This window comes from Rhamphochromis longiceps, linkage group LG17 (genome assembly GCF_057381845.1).
Source record: "Rhamphochromis longiceps isolate RC_006_pf linkage group LG17, R_longiceps_female_GT1.1, whole genome shotgun sequence".
Taxonomy (NCBI): Eukaryota; Metazoa; Chordata; class Actinopteri; order Cichliformes; family Cichlidae; genus Rhamphochromis; species Rhamphochromis longiceps.
In genome coordinates, this window is record NC_140573.1 from 42,236,037 (window position 1) to 42,262,247 (window position 26,211).

The window sequence follows — 26,211 nt, forward strand, 5'->3', positions numbered from 1 at the left end:
GTGTATGGTGTTATCGGTGTGTCACATCGTGCTGGAGAAAGTTTGGCCCTCCCATCTTTACGCCGTTGTTTTAGTTTGAGTTAAAGTTTACGGACATTAATTTTGCAGCGATGTGCCATTCCATCCATACATCCATCCACCCACGTATATCCGGGGCGGATCGTGGGGCAGCAGCCTAATCAGAGAAGCCCAGACCTCCCTCTCACCAGCCACCTCCTTCAGCTTATCCAGGGGAACTCCAGCCGAGAGATGTAGCCTCTCCAGAGTCTGCCCTGTTGGGACATGCCTGGAACACCTCAGCCAGGAGGCATCCAGTGAGAGGAGGTTCCCTCCTTTCAAAAACAGCGCGTCAAACAGGCAATATGGCAACGGGGGTGGAGAAGTGGCGATTAGCGATTAGCTTATCCTCTGCACTGCTGCCCATTTCTGATTATTGCACATAACTTCTTTGCATGTGTGGACTGGATGGACTGTGCTGTGAGAACTTCAAGTCAGTAGCACCTTTACAAATATATTTACTTAGAAAATAGTTTTGTTTTTGTTTTTTTTGACAAGTGGGCCGGAAGAGTCGGCCATGGACCCAGGATGCACTGGACACACTGATGGAGCACATTCAGGTGTGGCCCATGTTGGACACCATCTCCATCTGACAACACTCTGCAGGTGCGCTCTGAGGACTGCGCCATCCCTGTGACTGTGAGACACGTGGCCTCACATTATGTGGCTGTAGCTCAGAAGGTGGAGCTTAACCTCTACTATCTTGAAGGTTGGTGGTTTGATGCCTGGCTGCTCCAGTCTGCAGCCAAATATGCTTCCCATCGGAAGTACGACTGTTGGAAGGTGCCCAGGTCTAGCGGCTGTGCCCCTCCACTACTGTGCTTGACAGCTGGTACGAGGTCTTTGTGCCGATATGCTGTATGACGTGGTTTCAGAAGTTTTGTGGTTATCCACATGTAGCTTTAAAAACCTGCGATCGTGTTCTTTTTAGAGAGAAGCTTTCCCTCGCAGCCCCTCCAAACGTGCCACACTTGTTCTAGTTAGACTGTTATGAACGTTAACTTTAAAGTGCTAACTGAGGCCGATAGTCTAAGCCAGCGGTCCCCAACCCGGCGCCGGTCTGTGAGTCGTTTGGTGCCGGGTCGCGAGAGTTGAGGCTTGGGTGTGAAATTTACGGTTTTCAGGGTTTTTATCGTCAACTCCGTTTCCCCGGGTCTTTTCCCGTGTTGTAGTTGTGTCTTATTTTGAAAGAAATAGTTACGCGTTACCATAGCGACCAGAGGGCATTAAGGGGCAGAGAGGAGGACGTTGCTCTCAATGTTGTTGGCGCATTTCAGGAGGACGCTGCGAATAAAGTTACACAACTACACAGTGAATTCGCACTTATTATATTTAAATAAGAGCCCCGTTTTTGTCTCGGTCGTATCATTTTTCTGTCGTATTTATCCACCACACCTTAAAGAAGGTTGGGACCGCTGGTCTAAGCTGTAGTTCTTGGGTTTGTTTTAAAGTGGTGCACATTCAGACCTCGGGGTAAATTCGCTGAGGTGTCCGATCCTGTGGGTCATTGTGCCACACACATCTGAACCAAAGCAGCCAACTACTCAAACTTCTGCTTTCACAGAGGCGCTCACACTCACCACATTTCATGAAGTAGCCGTTAGCTGCTATTTGCTCTCTTAATCATTCAGAAGCAGTAAACAGAGATTCCCAGCTGTTACCAAACTCATTTTCATACTATAGTTCTTATGTCTGCAGATAAAGGCCTGAAGCAAAAAACTGGCTAAACATTAAATTGGAAGTATCCTGACTGCCAGACAGGGAATCTGCACGTGACATCGACATCAGTCCATTCTTATAATATCTGTAACGAGGCAGCAGAGGTAAAATTAACATAATGTCACAGTGAAGTTGACCCTTTAAACACAAACTGTAATAACTTGGTGAATTCAGGTTTTATGCTAAGAATTAAATCACTAGCACAGTCCTCTCATCTGGCAGCTTCTTCACATCTTTCTCAAACATCCTCGCTGGGAGGAGTCAAGACGTGAAGACGCGAGGAGACGCAGTGACACGAAACAGCGACTGATAAGTCTGTGAGACACCTACCCATCCTGTATCCTATAGACTGCACAGCACTCTGGAATGAGTCCTCGCATCATCAAGGCTTTCTTCAGGGAGTCCCTCACAGTCATCCCACAGCGTGCCGGCACCTGAAGGCAGCACAACGACACTCACTGAACTGACACAGAAATGACAGGATGTAACCAGGTTTGGGTTTTACATCTCTCAGCCAGCAGCCACAGGTCATCGCTTCAGGGAAGGCTGCCAGTACAGTAGTATTACATTCAGTCACCTCGCCCGACCTCCGCCGATCGTCAACATTCAGAGAACCAGAACACCGACGATCCAGCTGACGTGCAGGGCTGGGCCTCGCTGGAAGCTTTACTCTGACTTTATGGGTCAGACTAATGCTCTCAGCCTTCGTCTGCATTAAACCACAGCAGACCTGTGAATGCACTTCAACCTGCTAAGACCCGAACTCTTCCACAGCAGCATTTTTAATCTCTCTTTGATATTTGGGCTGATTGGGACCTGATGAACGTAAAAACAAAGAATTACCAGATTTTTTTTCTTTACCCGATTTTTGTTTCTAAGAAAAATCAGAGCCACATATGAAGATATTCGTTTGAAATTTCGACAGAACAGTGGCAGCATAAAGTCCTCGTAAGTGGATATCAGGCCCTTGTAGAACAAAATTGAGTATTTTGGTCTAAATAAACCAAAATGTGATGCCCACACATGTGGACGCAGGTCCTAGGAGGTTAATGACAAACTGAAGTTTTGTGCAGATTTATGCAGAAATCACCACACAAGTCCGTCACAGAGGCTCCGAATTACTCCCAAGCTGAGCCAGACGCTGTCACACAGAACTACGTTTAGCCAGAGACAGAAAAGAGAAGCAGCCGTCCTGTACATGTCTGAGTCGATCTGCGGGACTTTTTTTTTTATAATAAGCAAAGAGTTTGTCTTAGTAATAAATACCAAGTCAGTACGTCTTCTTGGCTATAATCTTTAGTCACATTTTACTTTTCAAAGTTAAGAATGCAATGTTTAAATCAAGCCTGATGTTTCCTCAAATGTGCAACAATAATTCAGAGGAAGAGCCAAGCTGATGTCCATGATGGACACCACCGACCACAGCTGTTACAGCCACGGTGCAGGATGAGCTGCACGAGTCAGACTGAACAACGTGCATCAATCATTTTCTGTCGGACCCTTTTTGCTGCTTCACGAGTGCATTTCTCTGGTGATGGATTAAGATGTTGAACAGTAAATGGACTGGTTCTGATACAGCGCTTTTCTACTCCAACCACTTTAGACAACTTGCCTCATTCAGCCATTCACACAAGCACTTTTTTTTCCTACACCCACGTGCTTTTTATCCAACAGTCATACTAACTCTGAGATTCAGGGTTAGTATCTGCCCAATGCTCGACTGTCAACTGAATGGAAATACAAATACATAAAGGGACTTATAATATTTATGCCTTAATGTAAAACCACGTTTTATTTTAAACTAGATTTGTATTGCTGTGAGCATCTGACAGCGAGTGAGACCGAGCACTTTGTGCAACCTAAAGTCAAAAAGGCTGCACGCCGTCTTTCATCTCTGAGGTTTTATGACAAAATAATAATCACGTGTTCCTCAGCAACACGTTACATGTTACACTGTATCATCATTAACTCAGCAAAAACTAAGTCAACATGAAAAAGCAGTTTGTGAAAGACCAGATGCAAAGCTCACCAAGAGGATGTATCAACTCTGAACATCTAATATCTGCTGCTGCAAATGAAGCGCTGGCTCTCAGGAGCCTCGTCAATCAGACTTTCGTGCCTTAAAATCCACATAAGCATCCCGAGAGAGTGGCTCTCACTTACCACTGTTCGCTGTTTGTTGGGCAGGAAGACCCTGACAATGGGTTTCTGGGGGGAGCGAGGGTTGGCTCGGCTTGTGTCAGTGGGGGTCTGCAGGACAGCCAAAGTGTTTGGGGCCGAGTGGAAAGCCTGAGGCCCTGCACCAACCCCACAACCTCCTATCTTGACTTCCAGAAGGGCTGGTATAGCAGACTGAGAGCAGGAGAAGTCTGCGCTGTTCCCGATGGCCTCCAGCAGCTGCTGCTCCCTCTGCTGCAGAGCGTCCAGTTTGCTGGTGTACTCCTCATAGGCCTGCCAAAGAAGAACCGTGAGGAACGAACTCGACAGCTTCAACACCTCCGGTGACATTTACGAGGGTCACAGCAAGTTCTGTTCACATAAGCCGAAACGATCTTACCTCTAGATAAATGGAGGGAGGGTTGTGTTCTCCGCCAAACTTGTCCAGGAGAGCCTCCAGATGTTCTTGTGTTAACTTTATCATCTGTTTGATGTTCCAGATCTGCAAGGAAACAGGGTAAAACGTAAATACCTGCACGACTAAAAAACACATTATCATACCAGCTTTACCAGGATCAGATAACATGGACACCCCTGGAGATGTACAGATGTAATCAGTAAAAAACAATAAAAAATAAAGTATTTAATTGGTTCTTTCTACTTTTAGGACCTCTGTGAAGTAGCTGGGGACACTGGGGCTGTAGCTGCTTTACTAACAGGTTGGTGTTCGATCGCTGGGTGTTTGGTGGAGACACCTGTGGTACATTTTTGTCACGGGGGTAGGAAAGAACAACACAAAAGCCAACCCTCCATCACCGGGCTTATCACATGCCGAGAGATGAAACGAGCAAAACCAAATAATTTATGCATCATTTATATTGCTACACTCAGGGGTTAAAGGTGGGCCGGAACCAGCATTAGGTTCATTACTCAAAAAAAGTAATGTTTACACATTACTCATTACTTTTCTTTAAACCAAATGTTACTTAGTTTCTACCAGAGTACACCTGTTACATTACTTTTGTCTTTGTCTGTAAAATGATCTGAAATATTGCATAATTACCAGCTCGCAATATAAATCTGAGACTACAGACTCACACCAACAAAAATCCTTATGCTCACACACACACACACACACACACACACACACACACACACACACACACACACACACACACACACACACACACACACACACACACACACACCATTTTTCTTTCAGTTTGTTCATGAACTCAAACCAAACACACGCAGTGAAGATGAACACCAGAGCGACCGTTACAGCGATTCTCCTTCACAAACACGAACAGGTTGACATGGATGCTGCGCCGCTGCCTTTGTTACCTGATGAAGTTCAGCACGATGTAGCCGCTTCTGTCCTGGGTGCAGTTTTACTGTTGCACTCTTATTTTTAATTGCTCTAAAGCACTAACGTAGTGACCATATCTACACTTACTTTGACATCGGGCCTGTAGCGGGACGAAAAGCAGCAAGCTCGATGTTTTTCCCTCTTTCTACCCACCCATGTGCAGATAAGCGAGAATTTTGTTAACACAAGTAGCAGCACAATTGTAACTACAATTACTGAAACAGTACTCTGTTACTGATTACTGTAATATCTACAAGTTGTTGTTTGAGGCACTTCAGCGAGTGTTGGAGCGGAGCGAGGATGGAGACAGTAACGTGTAAAACACACAGTAAATACACAAAGTGCTTCAGTGTGTCAGCTAATGCTAATGCTACTGTATTACTCGCATAGAGAGAAGTGAGAGCTAATTCCCCCAAGACAGACAGCACAGGAAAGGAAAAGAGAGCTTAGAGCTAAAGGAAGGACAGCTCAGCCCTACGTTTCTTTCTCACTGTTGTCCCGACTGTATCATTATTCTGTGGACACAAAGTCATCATCTACAATGCAGGCGACAGGAAGCAGAAATTAGCTTTCGCTGAAAGGTAGATGGTCTATGCCAGGGGTGAGCGATCCAGGCCTCGCGGGCCGGTGTCCTGCAGGATCTCACCCTGGGTCAGCACACCAAATGATTAGTTCCTTTCCAGGCCTCTGCAGAACTTACAAGACATGTTAAGGAAGTAATTTAGCCATTTGAATCAGCTGTGTTGGATCAAGGACACATCTAAAACCTGCAGGACACCGGCCCTCGAGGCCTGGAGTTGCCCACCCCTGGTCTACGCCTTAGCGTTGGGTGAGGAGGTCAGTAAGTGAAAGAAAATGTTTAACGATGTGAAGTGCTACACATTTATGCGGCATCATTCATGATTGAAGAACGTGAATAATGGTTTAAAACACCTTATTAGTTTTTGACATTTTCCATTAAACGGTTCTCAAACGTCACTTAATATCCGAGTGTTTCTTGATTTGAGATTAGTCGTTTAGTCTAGAGATGGCACGATACCACTTTTTTATGTCCGATACCGATATCATAAATTTGGATATCTGCCGATACCGATATGAATCCGATATAGTGTTTTTTAATCAACAAAACTGTTTTTTAAATATCTTGCTGCATTTTGTATAAGTTCATACTCAAGTTTAAAACAACAACTACACTAAAGCTATTCTGTTATACCTGTATGCAAAAAAAAAAATTTCATAGTTCAGCAATACTGATCAATCTAATAAACTTAAACCTACACCATCCTCCCTATTCTGGTATTTTAAAGAGTACTTAGCATTAGGGCTGCCACAAACGATTATTTTGATAGTCGACTAGTCACCGATTATTTCTGCGATTAGTCGACTAATCAGATCATCATCCATTGGATGTAAAACGTACAGCTTATTGCACCAGCAGCATCTGCTCTTATATAACTATCATTAGCTTACAGCTTGAAGTGTTTAAGGTCTGTGCTAACTAAAAATAAAGACAAGATGATAGTTTATTAAATTTTAATGAAATTTGCAGATTGTTTCGGTGAAGTTTAATAAACTCCTTGCTATCTAAAATTTAACAGGACACCGGAGTAAATTCTGGAGCATCTCACACTTCTGATAATCAGCTGTCTGCTTGATGTTTATTCAGCTGTGTAAAAACTATAACTTTAATCTCAGCCAAACCGATTTACTCAGGAACAAATAAAACACTGAAAAAAGCCAAACAATAACATTTTAAGTTATCTAAGTGACTCATATATCATGTTTAACCTGAGTAGCGAAAGACGGCGGTGGGTTTGAAAACAATTTGCCGGGAGTCCGGTGTTCTCACGGCTCTAGTTAGCCTTGCCCCCGGCTAGCTATCGAGCTAGTGGGTAACAGACGTCTCCGAAAACGTCGGAGCGCTTTTGAAAATATGTGGTGTCCTGATAAACTGAGCCGATATTTGAGGTTTACACAGCTACATTCTCGCCTGAAAATATGTTAAACGTTTATTTTGTGACCCAGAAAGAATAATAAGAGTAATATTAAAACTAACTAGCTGCCGCCATTGTTGGAAACTGAGCTGGGCCGCGCTATGAATTCTGGGACACAGCTGCTGCTTCTTCTTCTTCGGGGTTTAACGGCAGCTGGCATCCTTGTACATGCAGTGCTGCCATCTTCTGTTTCAGTCCGTTATTACACTCTTAAATCCTGCTACTTATTCCTGCGTCTTTTGGGATCTTACAAAGCTTCAAACGACGCGTCGACTATTAAATCAGTCGTCGACGATTTTGATAGTCGACGTAATCGTGGCAGCCCTACTTAGCATATATATTAAGCAACCTAACTAATAGGGTTCCAACTCCCAGCAACAATAAAAATAAATAAATAAAAAATAGGGAACCACCCCTCACGCTCCACCTCATGATGCTTAATCGACGTAATCAACCTTAATTTGATGCAGTGTGGAAAAAAAATGCACAGAAATCAATTATTTTTCAAGAAATATTAAATAGATTCAACATCTTTCTTCAACAAAATTGCAGACTGCACAGATGGTACCTTCCCAAAGGAAAAAGTACTATAGCTTACTAGGGTATATATATATTAGACTTAATAGTCACTATATACAGTAATTGACTTCTATTCATTTTGCATCAAATTAAAACTTTGGGTGTCAGATAATTATTTATTAAAAGCTCGACATTTTAAATGAGAATAAGAAAGAAAAGTATGTCTTTGTGCCCCCTTTTCCCTGTTAATGCCCTATCGGCCCCCCTGGCTAAACTTTGCTAGATCCGCCCCTGCACAGTTACCAGCGTCAGCTACGTAGAAAAAGATCCTGGTGTAGAAAGTAATATTAAATAAATTCTAACAACAGCTGATCAAGCTTAAACGTGCTGCTGTTGTTCAGCCGCTGGTTTCCTCTTTCTGGTGCAAAGTGGGCCAAAAGCAAACTAGAGACACGGACTCGCGACAGAAAAGCCGATCAGCTGATCGTTAAGCAGTTTCATGATTGAAGTAGCAGCAAGAAGAGGCAGTCGCTCCATATATCGCTTGTTAAGCTTAACGCAGGAATGCTTTACAAACATTCAGAGATGGACTTACACACTTGCTTTACTTCTCTCGGGGATAACTTTATCGGAGATGAAATGCTGGGTTGCTAGCGAAGCTCCAAATGCTATCCAGACCACCGACAGGTCCCGCATGCCACAGCCGCTCTATCACGTGATGCATACTGCTCCGACGTGCTAACGTTCTGAGGTGAGTTACAGCGTGTTGCAAGTTTTGTGAGGTGCTTTCGTGATATTTAATGGATCGGATTACATTTTTTATTTTTCTCCGATATCCGATCCAGTAATTTAGGTCAGTATCGGACCGATACCGATACGTAATATCGGATCGGTCCATCTCTAGTTTAGTCCAGTTTACTTTTCCTCGTTTAGTCGACCAAGTGTCAGGAACAAGGGTGATGTACAGAGCTGCAGAACAAAACAGAGGGACAAAGCTGATGAGGCATACCATGAAGACATGGGAAAGATTTGAAGCCAGGTTAAGAAGAGAGGTGTCAATCAGTGCGTGGCAGTATGGTTTCATGCACCGAGTGGAAGAGCACTACAGATGTGACGCTTCACCGAGTCTTTATGGATCAGAGAAAGCAGATGATACAGTGCCAAGAGAGGAGCTGTGGTTCTGCATGAAGAAATCAAGAGTGGCAGAGAAGTATGTGAGGGTGGTGCAGGACGGGCGTAAGGATGGTGAGATTACATCAGGGATCTGCTCTGAGCCCACTCTGGTGTGCAGTGCTAATGGGCAGAGTGACAGGTGAGGCCAGAGAAGCACCTGTTTGCAGACGACACTCATCTGTAGTGAGAGTAGAAATCCAATATCCTATGAGGTGGAGGAATGCTCTGGAGAGAAGAGATGAAAATCAATAGAAGCATAAGTATAAATACGAGTCGGGCAGGTGGGACAGTGCAGACGCAAGGAGTAGAGACAGTGATGGTAGAAGAGCTTCAGTAGCTGGGACCATCGAAAGAAGTGAACAGTGCACATGAGGGGTGAAGAAAAGAGTGCAGGCAGAGTGGAGGTGAGTGCAGGGGTGAAGCGTCAAAGTAGGATAGCAGCAAGAGGGAAGCAGACGGTTATAAGATGGTAATGAGACTTGCTATATGCATGGCTGGGTGTTGTTTGTGGCTGAGCTGCAGAGCAGGGATGGAGCAGTGGGTTCCGGCTGTGGTGAAGGAGAGGCTGACGCCACAACAGCCAATTATGCCTCCCCTACTGAAGTAGGACAGGGAACCTGGAGGACAGACAGCTGAGCAGAGCACAAAGCAGAGGGCTGACTCAAGTGAGTGCTAGGAAGTGACTTCACAAGTCACTTCCTTCTTCAATGCCCTGTACCAACACAGAGCGGAGCAGCTACCTGAACGCTGCTCCAACAGAGGTCGATCATCTTGTTAATAATTTCACCTCCTCACTACGTACGACTCTGGATACTGTAGCTCCTGTGAAAACTAAGGTCTCTAATCAGAAGTACCTGACTCCGTGGTATAATTCTCAAACACGTAGCCTAAAGCAGATGACTCGTAATCTGGAGAGGAAATGGCGTGTCACAAATTTAGAGGATCATCATTTAGCCTGGAGAAATAGTTTGCTGCTTTATAAGAAAGCCCTCCACAGAGCCAGAACATCTTACTATTCATCACTGATTGAAGAAAATAAGAACAACCCCAGGTTTCTCTTCAGCTCTGTAGCCAGGCTGACAAACAGTCAGAGCTCTGTTGAGCCAACCATCCCTTTAACGTTAACTAGTAATGACTTCATGAACTTCTTCACAAATAAAAATTTTATCATTAGAGAAAAAATTACCAGTAATCATCCCACAGATGTAATATTATCTACAGCTACTCTTAGTACCATTGATGTTAAGTTAGACTCTTTTTCTCCAATTGATCTTTCTGAGTTAACTTCAATAATTACTTCCTCCAAACCATCAACGTGTCTTTTAGACCCCATTCCTACAAAACTGCTCAAAGAAGTCCTGCCATTAATTAATGCTTCGATCTTAAATATGATCAACCTATCCCTAATAATCAGCTATGTACCACAGGCCTTCAAGCTGGCTGTAGTCAAACCTTTACTCAAAAAGCATCTCTAGACCCAGCAGTCTTAGCTAATTATAGGCCAATCTCCAACCTTCCTTTATATCAAACATCCTTGAAAGAGTAGTTGTCAAACAGCTAACAGATCATCTGCAGAGGTTTATTTGAAGAGTTTCAGTCAGGTTTCAGAGCTCATCACAGCACAGAAACAGCTTTAGTGAAGGTTACAAATGATCTTCTTATGGCCTCTGACAGTGGACTCATCTCTGTGCTTGTCCTGCTAGACCTCAGTGCAGCGTTCGATACTGTCGACCATAATATCCTATTAGAGCGATTAGAACATGCTGTAGGTATTACAGGTACTGCACTGCAGTGGTTTGTATCATATCTATCTAATAGACTCCAGTTTGTGCATGTAAATGGAGAGTCCTCTTCACACACTGAGGTTAATTATGGAGTTCCACAGGGTTCAGTGCTAGGACCAATTCTGTTTACATTATACATGCTTCCCTTAGGCAGCATCATTAGAAGACATAGCATACATTTTCACTGCTGTTCTGTCATTGCCTGTTCGTAGCTAGTACTAGCAAAATAAATGCAGTTATTTTGTTTATAGCGGTAATCAGTTCAAGTATTAGTATAACACTAAGTCTATTTTTATGTTTGTGAAGTAGGGGCTGGCGATATATCGAACTTACTCGATGTATCGCTAGTTTTTCCATGGCTGAAATCGCTTTATCATAAGCTGTTTGCAAAATGCGGTAATTTGACAAACATGCTGTAAAACTATTGTCGCTAAAAGGCAGCAGCGCCACAAATGTCTTCCACCAGCTGAAAAGTCATTACCTGCAAAATGAATGTTTACAACTCTGCATGTGACCGTCTCTCTACGCACCAAAGAACAAGTTAAATAAACTACCTGTGACGGTTAGTCGTTTTATAGTCGCTATCCAGACTTGTGTCTGTAATCTGAGGTCATCACATTTTTTTATTTTCTCATTTTTATATGTTATAAATAAAACAGAGCACCCTTTTTAGTGTTGACCACAGACTTACTGTCACAGTCATTTGTGGAAAACCTCTGTGTGGGTAAAATCAAACGTTTCAATTCATTCAGACTTTTTGTTTTCATGTCTATTTGAATAAGTAAACCAGCGCAGTGTTCGGCACTACATGGTTAAAAATAACATTTAAGGTTATTTACACATATCGTGATATCAGATAAAAATATCGTGATATCAGGTAAAATATCGTGATATCAGATTTTCCTCATATCTCATGGCCCTCTCAGACAAAACTGTTTTTATTATAGTGGAAGTGTAATGTGAGGCATTCAGTTTAGCCGCAGGGTCATGCAGCGGTCATCATGCTACGCTCTATACACTTGACTTCATGCGTGTAAAACAAATATATAAATGTAAAACAATACTAATTAACTTGGGGAAATAAAAGAGGCTCAAATCTCTAATAAACAGATAACAAATAAATACATGGCATCGTCTCATTGTCAAAGAAGACAGGCAGAGGAGACAAGATGATGTTGATGTCTGGGAAGGAAAGCGGACATTTCTATGTCTTCTCTGATCTCACTGACGATTCTCCACCACAGCGATGCACTTTGACTGCTTTACACTCTTTAGCGTTAGGAGGCGGCTAATCGCTTCGAGTCAGGAGATGCTAGAGCGAGATTTCCCTTCCAGGCCTGCAGTTAGCCGTTTGATCTGTCTCTGAAACAAAAGTTTGGCTTTCTTAAAAACGTATCACTGTCCTAACGCTGCCCATGAACAGCTGCTCTGTTGCTGAGGATCAATCATTTGGGAAACTGAAGCGATGCCTCCTCTGGCCTCCTCTCTTCCACTCCTTCAAGCTTTTTATGCCACTACTCCACATCTTTGCTCTCCTGTGCTTCATCGCATTTTGCTGGTCATCTCTGCACTTTGCTCCCCCCCACCTGTCATCTGACCTCCGTGTGTGGCTCACAGCTGATCGCTGGACAGCTGGTTTCCACTGATAATGTTTTATGGTCCAACTCCTCATACCTGGAAACCAGTACTGTTTGGATGTGGTGCTCTGTGCACACACTAAGTGATGTGAATTGCACTTTTAGAAAAAAGGGGGAGTTTTTAAACCAAAGCTTTTTATACTAATGTTAAAACAACGGTTCCCCAGCATTAATCAATAATCCATCCTCACCATCTTTGACTTTTCCTCTCAGTGTCAAGCTCTGCTGCAAACAGACAGACCCAGCTCTCAAAAGTCTCCATGATTCTGTTCATCTGGACATGAATCAACTTTTGATTGTGTTCATGGTCCAGATGAACAGAATCAGCTTCCTGGGATTTCCACACCTGGACTCTGGTCACACATTAATGACCACATCCTCTAAATATGGACATTTGTGACAGTTGGTTCAGGGGGTTGGAAAGCTCATCTGTAACCGGAAGGTTGCCGGTTGGATCCCCCAGCTCTCTCTGTCCTGGTCGTTGTGTCCTTGGGCAAGACACTTCACCTACCGCCTACTGGTGATGGCCAGAGGGGCCGATGGCGCGATATGTCAGCCTGGCTTCTGTCAGCTGTGGCTACAACTGTGGTTTGCCTGCAGTGTGTGAATGTGAGAGTGAATGAATAGTGGAATTTGGGTGCCTAGAAAAGCGCTTTATAAATGCAATCCATTACTGACATGTCCAATTTTGGATGAACAGAATGCAACTGAAAAGCACCATCAAACACAGTCGCAGCTCAAGCTCAGCTCTCATTATTTCAGTCACTTTGGAGCTTTATCCAAGTTTCCAATGCACAGCAGGTTCAAATAGTTTCTCCGTCCTACAAAGTCCTGAAAATAATCAGAGTGAAGCTAATTCAATAACCAGCCAAACACAAACTTACAGAATTTAGAAATGATTATTTTTAAATAGGGTCAGAAAAGCTACGGTTTACTGATTGTTTATGTTTACACAGCTTGAGACATGCTGGGAAATGCAACATGAAGGTCATGTTAGGGAATAAAGACTGATTATCTATCCAGCTGCACAGCAGCAGAGCTGGATAACCGATGGATCACAGTTTGCTAACTGTACTGTACAGTTAGCAGCCTTGAATTATCCCAGTGTTCTGGGACGACGTTTAATCCTCTCAGGGTGATGTCCAAACTGAGGCACCAAAATATTCATCCCAGGTTTCCCTTTAAATCTGTAGTTAGAGCCATAAAATAATTGTAACCAAACATGGAATATTCTCAGTGAGACGCAGTGAGAGAGATGATCCAGAAACGACTCAAACCAGCTGCTGGAGAACGGTGCAGCAGGGACAGGTGAGACTTCATCTGCAGTTTTTCATATAAAACAGCGCTGTGTGCGTGGACCAGGGCTCAACACGTCCTGCACCAGATGTTATCTGGAGTTTGAATGGCACATGAAAAAAGCCCGTCTAAAATACACACTAAACCATTTTATGAAGAGGCCTCAGAGTCATACCTGAGCTCAGATTTGTGATTATAGACATTTGAAGAGAAACCAGCAGATGCGCCTGTAGCCGACACACCGCAGATGCTCCAGAGACTAAAATCCAGAGTCAGCGCAGTCTTTAAATGCTTTTATTTTTAGTCTCTGGTGAGCTCGGGCCCCTGGAGCTCTCACTACAGAGCTGCAGTGACAGAGACGTGGACACAGGAACTCTCCAAATGTTCACGCAGGAGTTCTGGACCCTAATTTCTGTAATATACTCACATATCTATATTATTGCTAATATATATTGTAATATATCTATATCACTAAAGCACTTCTGGATGGATGCAAACTGCATTTCGTTGCCCTGTACCTGTGCATGTGCAATGACAATAAAGTTGAATTCTATTCTATTCTATTCTAAGATGGGTGCTGCCAAAGCCTGTGGCGGATTTCTCATGTTCTGTATGACATAGCAGGGAAATGTGTTCACGTCAGACATGAGCTGCAGTGTTGTTTGTTCCAAACTTTGACACAAAGCTATCCTGCTGTGTGCTTCAGGCTGCTGTCGTGGTCCAGCAGGGAGGCCTGTGACCTGCAGAATCAAGGCTAGGCTACGTGGTCGGTGCAGACACCGCTGAGGACACAGCCTGATGCTTTCTGCGTGTGGAGGAGTTGCGGAGATGCTAGTCATCTTGTGTCACATTAATAAAAGTAGCATGTGTGGCTAAATCACACCTCAAACACCACAAGCACGACTCGGGCTAGCCTCCAGGTCCACCATCAGCAGCCTTCTGAGCGCAGGCCTCGCAGCACCGCTCGCCGTCAAACTTTGTCCGCACCACAATTCCGCACGACACAGCACGAAGCGCTAAACTGCGTCTTTGTGCTTTGAACAGCGGTGTGTGCGCGCGCGCGTGTGTGCGCGTGCTGTTGTCGCAGCAGGCTGCAGATGCTGTGAGGCTGGAGAGAGAGGCGAGCAGGCCCGACACAAACACAGCTCCGCAGCCGGAGCTTCCCCCGCCACGGAGCCCGGCCCGCGAGCCGGGTGAGCCGGGGCCGCTCGCATTTCCAGCCCTGCGCCGCAGCCCACCGCCCGGGCTCCAGCCGCCGTTTCCCGAACCTTTCCATCCAATTACCTCCGCTCGGAGCCCGTGTCCCCTGCCCAGCTTCGACCCGCTGCCGTGGGGCTTACCTCCTCATCCTGCGGACCTCCCGGGATCCCCGACGAGCAGGACGAGTCCAGTCCGGCGCCCAGCTCGTCCAGGCCCCGCTCCCTGCCCGGCTCCAGCTCCGTAGTGTCTCCGTTAAAGACGGGCGGTGGGGACTCGGCGCTGCTCAACGCCGCCATTTTAAACTGCGAGAAAGTGAGTGGAAAATAATCGAGGAAAACGCAACCCGGTGCTGAGGACAGGAGGGGGAGACAGAGGCACGGGCCAGAGCTCCGGACCTCTTTCGATTGAGTAAAACCGGAAAAAGCAGCCGTTTGAAACGACCACGGAGAGCTTCTTACAGCCTTCCTGCGTCCACCTGCCGCTGGGAGCTTCAGGTGCCCGGGACGCTGAACACGCAGGAGTGCTGCAAGGTAGCAACCCTGGATGACCTGAAGCGTGCCGAGTGCCAGGATTCAGCCCCTCAGTACTCAGCGTGGTAGGAAACGCGGGCTTAGCATGAGCGAACCGTGGCTGATTATGAGTGTGCGCTCAGCCAAAGTGAAACAAGTCCGCACAAAGATGGCAATGCAGTGAGACCCGAACATTAACAACATTGAATTAAAACTTTTATTCACATCAAGTCCACTTATTTAGCAGCCTTCTTATAGATCACAAGTGGGGAACTCCAAGTGTCCAGGGCCGGTGTCCTGCAGGTTCTAGATACCTGAATCAAATGATTAGTTCATAACCAGACCTCTGGAGAACTTCAAGACATTTAAATCAGCTGTGTTGGATCAAGGACACATCTAAGACCTGCAGGACACGGGCCCTGGAGGCCTGGAGTTCCCCACCCCTGGTTTAGTAACTACCTGCAATAGCAAACCTTTTTCTTAATGTCACGGAAGTCAGAATGCAGTAAATGGATGGGCTGCTACTTAAAGAACACCTTAATACTCAATGTGAGCACTCGAAGCACTTTCTCCTACAATGAGACGCCTCATTCACCCAGTCGCACACACTCAGTGCTTTTATCTGTGCCCAAGTACTGTCCGACCGACCGACCGACACACACACACACACACACACACACACACACACACACACACAGTATCCATCGGAGTGTCTCAGGGTTCAGTATGTTGCCCAATGATACTTCAACTCTTGGACAGTAGGAGCTGGCAATCATCCCGATTGGTCGATGACTCCACCAGCCACAAATTGTTTAATGCCCACATGTGCTCACGTCCGCAGGTCGACCCAGAAAAACAGACTGTGGATAGCAGCATATGCTGAGCGTTTCCTACATGGAGGGATTTTATCTCCCTCTTCTTGATTTTTCCTCTTTAAAGGCAATAAAACAAAGTTTTGCACCACTCTGCAGATTTATCACATTGACTTTATTGTGAAAAATAAGGGTGTCTACTTCTATACATTTGAGCCGTTCCATCCACAGTCAAGCTGTCAGCAGCTAACGCTTCCTCCTGGGCTGTTCGACAGAAAGACATTATGTGGTAATAAGATATAAGCACAGCCCTCTTACTGCCACACACACGTTCAATGACATACACAATTTAACAGAAGTGGGATACGCCCGACTCAGAGCGTCCTGTCAGCACAGAAACACAGGACAGTCCCGACCAGTGGAACGCTCTCAGGACCAGCATCCCACCACGGTGCACAGCAGCCAGCGCAGCCTGCAGAGAAACCGAAGAACGAGTCCTGTGCAGCCTCGGGGAGCAGACGTGCCGCAGTTCACTTCTTCTTGCCTGCTCTCTTCCCCTCTCCTTTTTTTGGCGTCCCTTTTCCTCTCAGTTTCCTCAGACGACGCATCTCCTCCTTGAAGTCTTCATGCTCATCTCTAAAACAAATTAAGGATTTGATTAGACACAGTTTTTACTTCTGCCATACTTACATGCACTTCATCTTATGGGTTTCACTGTTTTTCACATGAGATCTCTTCAGAAAGTTATCAAACCATCACTCAGGACTTTCTGGTGAAGCAGATGAAAGCCACTTTGAATAAGTGTACAGGACATCTCTGCAGACTTTACCTGCACGGGTATGTAACATAACAGCTACCCGAGTATATCTGTGACCCATTTGAACTTTTTGTTTCCCACTGGGAGTGATCACTAAAGGCAGTAAGGGTGTGGAGGCAGCAGAGGGCTGTGAGCTAAACCTGGTGGAGGAGTGGTGCAGCTAATTTGCTCCCTCCAGGCTGCTCACTGGTCGTCTGTCACATTCAGTGGACTGGTGGACATTAAATGGACACACAATCATACAGTGAAGCAGGTTTATCTAACATTCACACTCTGATGGACGGATCGGGGGCAACCGGGGTTCAGTGGGACACTTTGACACATGGACATGAGGAGCTGGGGATCGTTTCCTCGACCTCCCAACTGGTAAATGACCCACTCTCCCATCACTGAGCCACAACCAGTCACTTAAACACAATGATGTTCTTCATTCTTCTCCACACATCTTGTGCTGTTAGCTAGTAGTCCTTGTATTTCTTCAGCTTCGCCTTCAGCTCATGCTGGACCCTCCTCAGTGGGAGCCTGACCTGGAAGCTTTAAGCCAGGGATGGGATCTAGATATCACACCTGAATCAAATGATGAGTTCATTACCAGGCCTCTGGAGACCTTCAAGACATGCTGAGGAGGTCATTTAGCCGTTTAAATCAGCTGACACATCTAAAACCTGCAGGACGCCCGGAGTTGGACACCCCTGATCTGAGCAGTTAAACATGTCTTTAAGGGAAGTAATGAGCCAAAGCTTCTTGTTCACAGAGCAACATACAGCCCTGAGATGGTAAGATGGTGTAGTTACACACAAATGTAATATACTCTGTCATACAGCTTATTAATGTCCTCTCAATGTGGTTTACAAAGTTTATTCCAGCACGTGGACCCCTGCAGTGCCTCAGCAGCTTCAAATAGCCAGCCTAATAACTCCAGTGACACTGTACGCTTTAGCAGCATTACCACACAGCATGTCTCGTTCTCTGTTCTAGTGCACACTCAACTTATTGTTGTCTAGTGAGGCGTGGTTAAAATCCCCACTGGTAACCATGAGACATTTTCCATAATAGGATAAATGATGACACCTCCACATCACATGATCTTTGAATGCACACAAAGAAACAAAACCCCTGATGAATAATACAGCAAATCATTTGGATACAATCAGTTCAATATCTGGGCCACAGAAACATTTCATCACAAAACAGAATAAATAACAAAAAAAAAATGCATATCTAGTAACAAGGTAATTAGTAATTAAGAATAATTAAGTGATTAAAAACTAGTGGGAAGTGTGGGAGTGGCAGGATGTTGTCAGGCTGCACAGCTCCATGGTAGGAAAGCCTGCTCCAGTGAGCAGTGGGTCAGCACGAGGCCACGCCGACGCTGAGAAACAAGAACTGTCGTCGAGTTACAGTCCAGACGTGAACCACACTTTACATTATTAACATTTATGGATAGAATCGAAGATGCCGTCCAATATGCCAAAATCAAAGAAAGCAAAAACCCCTCTTCTTCAGACTTACCCATGATGACCTTTAAAATATTGCATTCAGCGTCTTATACTTTGTAAATGAGTCATTTCAGTTTTTAACAAAAAGGCAAAGCAGTCAGAGTACTTTCTGAAGCAACTGCAGTTCACATTTCCCCCATTTATAAGTCACTTCAAATTCTTTCTGAAGTAATAAATAGTTGCTGATAAATTTCAGAGGCACCGACAGAGGCAGAGGGCGGAGCTTGGATCTCTCTCGGATTCCGGCCTTCATTTCCTGGTTATCTTTTTTGGTTTTGGAAACAATGTAACTGCTCCTGCACTGACATACTTATTGTATGTTACAGTGTTTCATGCTGAATTTCAATTATTTATAAAATGTATTTCAAACAAAACATTTTAGCGTGCATATTCATATTTGTTTGTTGTTTAATCAGGATGATCCTCAGTAATCAGTTCATTATCACAGCTACACTGTAATGTAATTACATTTTTAAAGGGAGAAAATGACAACAGTGGGATTTGTTTTACATTTTTTTGTAAATCCCACAAAAAATGAAAATAAATGAACTTTCAAACTCTTAAAACTGTGTTTCGGCAGCACAACTGTGTAAAAATAAATGAAGCCATGTTTGCTTTTACAAAGGTAAATACTGTCATCGTATCACAGGTGTATTCTACTGTACCTGAACAGACCCATGAACCTGAGCTTCTGGGTCACAGCGTAGTAAATCTTGTGGTGTGGGTACCAGTCATACACCTCCTTCCTCTTGGCCATAGGGGGCTCCTGGAATAGCTGGACCACCTTCATAGATTTCGGGTCAGTTGGATGCACAACTTCTCCAAAGATCTGTGAGCTCAGTCTGGCCATCCGCAATGCATAGCTGGACAGGCCTGCCATCACTAATGAGCACAAGAAACACAGAGTTTGACATGTGACGAGTTTGGACACGCCTTCTCATTTAATGTTTTTCTTTATTTTACTACTTTCTACATGGTAGATACAAACTGAAGACATCAAATAAGTCAAACAGGATATATGGAGTTACGTAGCAAAGAAAAATGTGAAAAATAACTCTGAACACGTCATATCACAATGTACAGTTTTTGGGTTTCTTTGTGGTACAACTTATCTGTTTAATCAGCATGAAAGTTACATGAACGTAGCATGTGTAAAAGTATTCTACGTAAGTTTTTCTATGATTTTAAAAGAGCTGGTGATTCATCTTCATGGTAAGAAAGGACTGAAAATTTTGGGCTTTTATTTGGAGGAACAATGAGATGCTCGTGCTTGTCAGGGAACACTGGACCAGCTCTGCATCCACTCAAAACATTCAAGGGCGTCTGGGTGTTTGCCCAACTAGCCTGTGTGTGTTTTGTGGATTTGGAGCAAGCATTTGACCGTGTCCCTCGGCTTCCAGAGTAGATCGAGCCTGTTGTTGCAGGGTCCAGTTCCCGTGAAAGTTTAGTCTGCGCTGCAAGCAAAAAGTCAGACTCATCTTCAGTGGGTTTTGGACTCTGCTGTTCTGCTCATAATATTTATGGACAGAAGTTCTAGTTTGCACTCAAGGGGTAATGTGAGAGGCTAGTTCATTACCAGGCGTCTGGAGAAGTTGAAGGCATGTTGAGGATAGAGCAGGGCGATATGGCCAAAAATATTTATCACGATATATATTTGAAAATTTGCGATAACGATATAACTGATGATATAATTGATGCGAGACAAAATACAACTCCACAACATTACTAGTGCAAAAAGACAACCTTCCATTTATTTTCACTTAAACAAGAAGCTGGTTTTTATGTACATTAAAGCTTTATAAAAATGTAACAGTGCAAATGCAAATTCCTTGCTGAAAGTTTAACCAAAAGGCATTTCCAGCAGAAATGGGCCGACATATCCTGAGCATAACCATGTATAATATCCACTGAAGTTAAAAAGAGGTGCTACCTGAAGGAGATTAGGAATCTGGAGAACTGGTGCCAGAGGAACAACCTCCTTCTAAACGTCAGTAAGACAAAGGAGCTGATAGTGGACTTCAGCACTAAGCAGGAGAGGAACTACCAGACCCCCGTCATCAACGAGTGCCCAGTGGAGAGAGTGGACAGCTTCAAATACCTCGGAGTTCACATCACGTAGGACCTGTCATGGTCCTGTCACATCAACACCGTGGTGAAAAAGGCCCGACAGCGTCTCTACCACCTCAGACGCTTGAGAGACTTCCAACTGCCCTCCAAGGTGCTCAGGAACTGTTACTCGTGCACCATAGAGAGCATCCTGGCGGGAAACATCTTAACCTGGTTCGGGAACAGCACCATGCAGGACAGACGAGCTCTACAGAGGGTTGTGCGGTCAGCTGAGCGCACCATCCGCTCCGAGCTCCCTGACCTGCACTCAATCTACAGCAGGCGGTGCTGGACCAAGGCCAGGAAGATGGTGAAGGACCTCAGCCATCCCAACAACAGACTGTTCTCTCTGTTGAGGTCAGGAAAGCAATTCCGCTCCCTGAAGACCAACACAGAGAGACTGAGGAGGAGCTTCTTCCCGCAGGCGATACGGTCTCTCAATCACACCACCACACAGTACTGACCCACACATATGGTTCTTACACACACTGGACTTTCTGGACTTTGTTTTTGCACAACACTGGTCACTATATTCTTCATTTCCGGTTAAGACTTGTACAGCTGCTGTTATTGTGTATATATTTATTTATATTTAGATTTCTTCATACATTCTTATATAGTTCTATATTGTGTATTGTGTATTTTGTTGTACAGTTATTTTATTTTCAACTTTAATTTATATATTTATCTTTATCTTATTCTTCCCAGTTAAATTTACCCTTCATTCTAATTTGTGTTGTACAGTTATTTCATTTTTAACCTTAATTTATATTTTATTCCTTCCTAGTTAAATTTACCCTTTTTAATTTTTCATATTTATTTCCTATCTTATTCATAGCCTTTCCTTTTTTGTTTTCTTTAGGTCACGAGCAGTTGTCCAAGCATTTCACTACATATCGTACTGTGTATGACTGTGTACGTGACAAATAAAATTTGAATTTGAATTAAACTGCAGTGTGCAGTACGTATTTTTCGGACCATAAGGTGCACGGGATTATAAGGCACATTAAGCGAAACAAAGCAGTCAGATAAATCAAACTTTATTAAACTCATTCTTCTTGCTTCCTCCACTTCTGTACCATTGATTCATTAATGCTGTATTCTATCACAGCTGCTCTATTCCCATGTTGTTGCAGTATATTAATGACTAACCTGGTATTGTGGATGGATTATCTCAGTTGTTCTTCTGACTGAAGTTTGGTCCGTTTACAGCATCCTGCCATGCGATTGCATTTGTCCCTAACCATCAGGAACCTTCACGTTAACTTTTTTAAGTGGAAAAGTGTTAGCGTTCATCCTCCAGCTTCACTGTTTATATTATGCTAACATAGCTGTGTTGCTAGCGATCACGTAGCACATCATTAATACCAGCTAGCCCAACTTCAGTAACCCTACAAACGTCACTGCTGTTTAGTTTCCTGTCTTCATTTATGTTGGAAGTGATAGCAGAGCTGTACGTTTGATTTTTTTCAGAAATCTCTCAGTCAGAACATGCTATATCATGCTTAGGTAACTAGCGAAACTAGCGAGCTAACTTCCGCTAGCTTCCTGCTAACTTCTAACTCCGTTAAATGTAATACATTTTGTTTTCATGGATGCCTGGAAGTTAAACTTCATAGTTTCACCTGGTAAAGCAGCGATGCTGATCGTTTTATTAAAGATGAAAGAATATAGACAGTTTTTAACTCTCAGTGATGCTGCAGTGTTGTTTGACCTGAAGAATATGGAGTTTAGGACCCAGATTACTCCCAGATTTAATAGCATCTTAGTCCGACAATCCGGTTAGGGTTAGGTAACCCTAACCCTAACCCTATGGCATTACTGAGAGTTGAAAAACTGTCTTTCATCTTTCATCTTTAATAAAATGATCAGCGTTCTGCTCTACCAGGTGTAACAATTGAGTTTAACATCCAGGCATCCATGAAAACGGAATTTATGACATTTAACGGAGTTAGAAGTTAGCAGGGAGTTAGCTCGCTAGCTTCTATCTAAATACAATATAGCATGTCCTGACTGCAGGGTTTTGGAAACAAATTCAAACGTACAGCTCTGCTATCACTTCCAGCATAAATGAAGACAGAAAACTAAACAGCAGTGACGTTTGTAGGGTTACTGAAGTTGGGCTAGCTGCTATATAATGATGTGCTACGTGACCGCTAGCGACACAGCTATGTTAGCATAATATAAACAAGCTAACTTTTTTTCCACTCGATAAAAGTTAATGTGAGTGTTCTCGGTGGTCAGGAACAAATGTAATCGCATGGCAGGATGCTGTAAAAGGACCAAACTTCAGCCAGGAGAACAACTGAGATAATCCATCCACAATACGAGGTTAGTCATTCATATACTGCTGCATGGGCTGGGCTGTAGTTACATCCTAAGGTTTTAAAAACTGAGCTTAAATAAATGATTAGCGGTAATAAAAGCCGAGGGAGGTCAACAGTGGTCGCTGACTGTTTTAGGAGCTTTTTGAGATCAAATAGAAGAAAATACATAACATTAAACATGTTAACAACACAAAAGCCATATTAAACGCAGACTACTTTAGACCCGGAAGTAGGATTCGTCGCGTCATCACTGAACAACCGGATAACGACGGCCGCTTGCATGTTCTGCAAAAAAATGTGCTTTGTCGTGTATCTGACGGACAAACACCAAACCAGTTCCACATCACTGAAGTTGCACCATTTTTACAAACCAATTCTGGTTCATCTGTTTCACTCAACAATCGGCCATGTGCGTATGAAAACAAAGGCACTGCGCATGCGCGTTTTACTCATATTCTATCGCGATATTTCATTTTCCTATCGTTGCCTAACATTATACCGGTATTACCGTGAACGGTATAATATGGCCCAGCCCTAGTTGAGGAGGTCGTTTAGCCATTTAAATCAGCTGTGTTGGATCAAGGACACGTCTAAAACCTGCAGGACACCGGCCTTAGAGGCCTAGAGTTCCCCCACCCCTGCTCTACACGATGGTTTGGCTTCGCCTTAGAGACAGGGTGAAAAGCTTGGTTATTCAGGAGGAGCTTGGAGTAGAGCTGTTACTCCACCACACTGAAAGGAGTCAGTTGAGGTGGTTCGAGTATCTGACTAGGATGCCTCCCTGACACCTCCTAGGTAAGGTGTTCTGGGTAGGTTTCACTGGAAGTAGATCTCAGGGCAGACCCAGGATACACAGAAGAGTAGATTTCTCAGATTTTTTGGAAATACCTTGGTGTCCCCCCAGGATAGCTAGAGAAGGTGGCTGAAGAGATGGAGCTCTGGGCGTCTCTAATATGTACTTATTGAGACATATAGCTGCATATGACTGGAATGCATACAGCAAGAACTGGTTTATTTTCCTCGCACTAATACACAATACGTAAAGGAAACAATAAAAAGCACAGTGAACATTCCTCCAAAAACATTTAACATACCATGTGCCGTAGTATAGCTAGCCTTCTCCCTGATGCTAATGTAATAACTAGCTATGCCAGCCTGACATTCAAGGGTTAATAAAGATCAGCAGGTTTTGGCCTGAACTGGAAAATGCAGCGTTAGCATCTAAATGATCTGAGACAATTGAGTCGGTCGTGTTGATTATTGCTGTAAATTATGAGAAAGTACAATTTTTCCTCTCTCTGCTAAAGGAGCTAATAAAGGAAACATATGTTAGAGCTGTTTCTTATAGTTTATAAACTGTATAATATGCTGTATTATTTAATTTAGTCCAGCCTGTTCTGGTCTTGGAGAAACGGCATCATTTCCATAGAAATGAATAAAGAATTCTGATTGAAGCACCATTGCTTATCATTTCAAATATTTAACTGCAGGTCACGTCACTCACAGAGCACAGTGGAGTACACATACACTGGTTTGTCGGTAGCAGCTCCTGAAACGTAAGACTGCCACACATCTGTTCGACCAACACCAGTTGATCTAAGCGCCAGTTAATCTGGAACACCGGTAAACCCAGGAGTCCGGCGGCGTAGATTTACATAAACTCGCTAAATCCAGATTATAAACTATGTTAACTTATCAAAGTGCGTTCGTGGGTCCGTATAATTCAGTTAGCAAGGTTCGTTGTATTGCAGATTTAGAACTATTAGTAATTATATATTAGCACGTTTTTAGTTACTTTGGGTCAGCTGGGATAAATTATACCGGGAGGCCGCCGAAGTGAGTTAGACTGGATCACTGAACAGCAGGTAAATATGAGAAGTAGGGTTTCTGATGCTGCAGTCACAGGACGATCTGTTAACACTGTTCTGTGTTTGAACAGGAGGAAGCAGCTCGTGTCTGTGAGCTGCTGTGAGCAGACGAACAGCTTCATGACAGTGAAATTAATCCTTACCGCAGCTGCGCACGGCGTTGTTTCCCGAATCTGTCTGTAGCCTCTGCTTCAGGTAACAGGTAACAGTGCACACGTTCAACTAACCGTAACCTTCACCAGAGACGGTGCATCACGCGTGACACATGCTCCGTGGAGCTGATTGGCTTGTTCCTCTTACTTCCTGTTTGTGCGACTCTGTGTGAATTACACATATCTATCGTTGGAACAATTAGTAGTTTTTATTACACATATGTGTACCCGTTAGCCGTCATTAAATTCTCGAAAACACCATCCTAGAAAACAGTATCCTAGTCGATATATTCTAATTTATCTACGCATACACCAATGCGTTTACGCAATCAAAGCGGAAGTCCGTCCCTGTTAATAGTTCCGTGGATGTGACAGGTATAGGCAAAGTTCCGCTTAAATGCAGCTGTTCGCTTATAAGTGCAGGAGGCGCTGATTTTTAATTTGGCTTGGTAATAATGAGACGGAATTGGTTTGAAATACACTGTTGGGTTTCACTCAGAATTTCCAATGTACCTGCCTTCACATCTAAGGATATTCTTTACTTTATGGACAATCTGGATTCTGAAATCTCAGATGTTGTCAATTTTGTAATAGTGCTATGTAAGTTTTTTATTCATTTATGTAAGTGGAAGAATGCCTCTCCTATGTTTACCGTCTTCTTGAATTACTTTTGTCAATATTTTAAGTCACTTAAGCTTATTTCAAATATGAACAAAAAAACTGCTGTACTATGCTGTAAAATCACAAAATACTTGCTATTCTAATTTTCCTGCCTGTGTCAAAAGGTCTATGTTCCTTATTACTTTATCCTAGAAACTTTTATTTTCTCACTGTAAAGTTATGATGACTTGCTTCACCATCTTTATAATGTAAATTGTTACAATTCTGGTCTGTTTCCTTGACTTGTTTTGTATATGAAAATTTCTTTCAATAAAAAAAAAATAATAATAATAATAATGAGACGGAAGCATTTCAAAACAACATTTAGCCCACGTGTTCTGCAGCACATAATTCAATCAATTACTCTTTACTGACACACTTTACGTCCATCGTTAAAAAAACCAAACAACAAAAAACACAACATATAAACTTAATAAAAAAATAAAGTATTAGTAAAGCTGGTATAGCTGGTAAGGGCGCGCTAGCATCATATTAAATATTAAATATCCTGTGGATTAAGAAAGTTTATATTCATGTGCAGACAGATGAATGAATA

The 26,211-nt window shown here is 43.5% G+C and overlaps 2 protein-coding genes across 3 annotated transcripts in view; both read right to left on the reverse strand.

Annotated features, from left to right (window-relative positions):
• The window catches only part of braf (B-Raf proto-oncogene, serine/threonine kinase), a 32,291-nt gene extending 16,047 nt beyond the window's left edge, over positions 1-16,244 (reverse strand). For both annotated transcript variants that reach the window (XM_085386432.1, XM_085386431.1), the window contains exons 1-4: positions 15,046-16,244; positions 4,334-4,435; positions 3,940-4,227; positions 2,107-2,210 (exon numbers count right to left, since the gene is read on the reverse strand). In XM_085386432.1, coding sequence (XP_085242558.1) covers positions 2,107-2,210; positions 3,940-4,227; positions 4,334-4,435; positions 15,046-15,201 — 650 coding nt within the window. In that variant the 5' untranslated portion in view covers positions 15,202-16,244. The remainder of the gene's footprint in view (positions 1-2,106; positions 2,211-3,939; positions 4,228-4,333; positions 4,436-15,045) is intronic.
• A 136-nt stretch (positions 16,245-16,380) lies between these two features.
• Positions 16,381-25,286, reverse strand: mrps33 (mitochondrial ribosomal protein S33). Its single transcript, XM_085386443.1, has 3 exons — positions 24,987-25,286; positions 19,208-19,424; positions 16,381-16,862 (listed from the first exon to the last, which is right to left on the reverse strand). The coding sequence occupies exons 2-3, from the start codon at positions 19,420-19,422 to the stop codon at positions 16,757-16,759; spliced, it is 321 nt and encodes a 106-aa protein (XP_085242569.1). The 5' UTR covers positions 19,423-19,424; positions 24,987-25,286; the 3' UTR covers positions 16,381-16,756.
• Between the last annotated feature and the right edge of the window lie 925 nt (positions 25,287-26,211).

What these genes read in the sequence shown, in the direction of transcription:
- mrps33 (XM_085386443.1), bottom strand. Translation starts at nt 19,422, where the DNA reads ATGGCAGGCCTGTCCAGCTATGCATTGCGGATGGCCAGACTGAGCTCA. An exon ending in AGGTTCATGGGTCTGTTCAG is followed by an intron (nt 16,863 to 19,207) that starts GTACAGTAGAAT and finishes AATTTGTTTTAG; the next exon opens with AGATGAGCATGAAGACTTCA.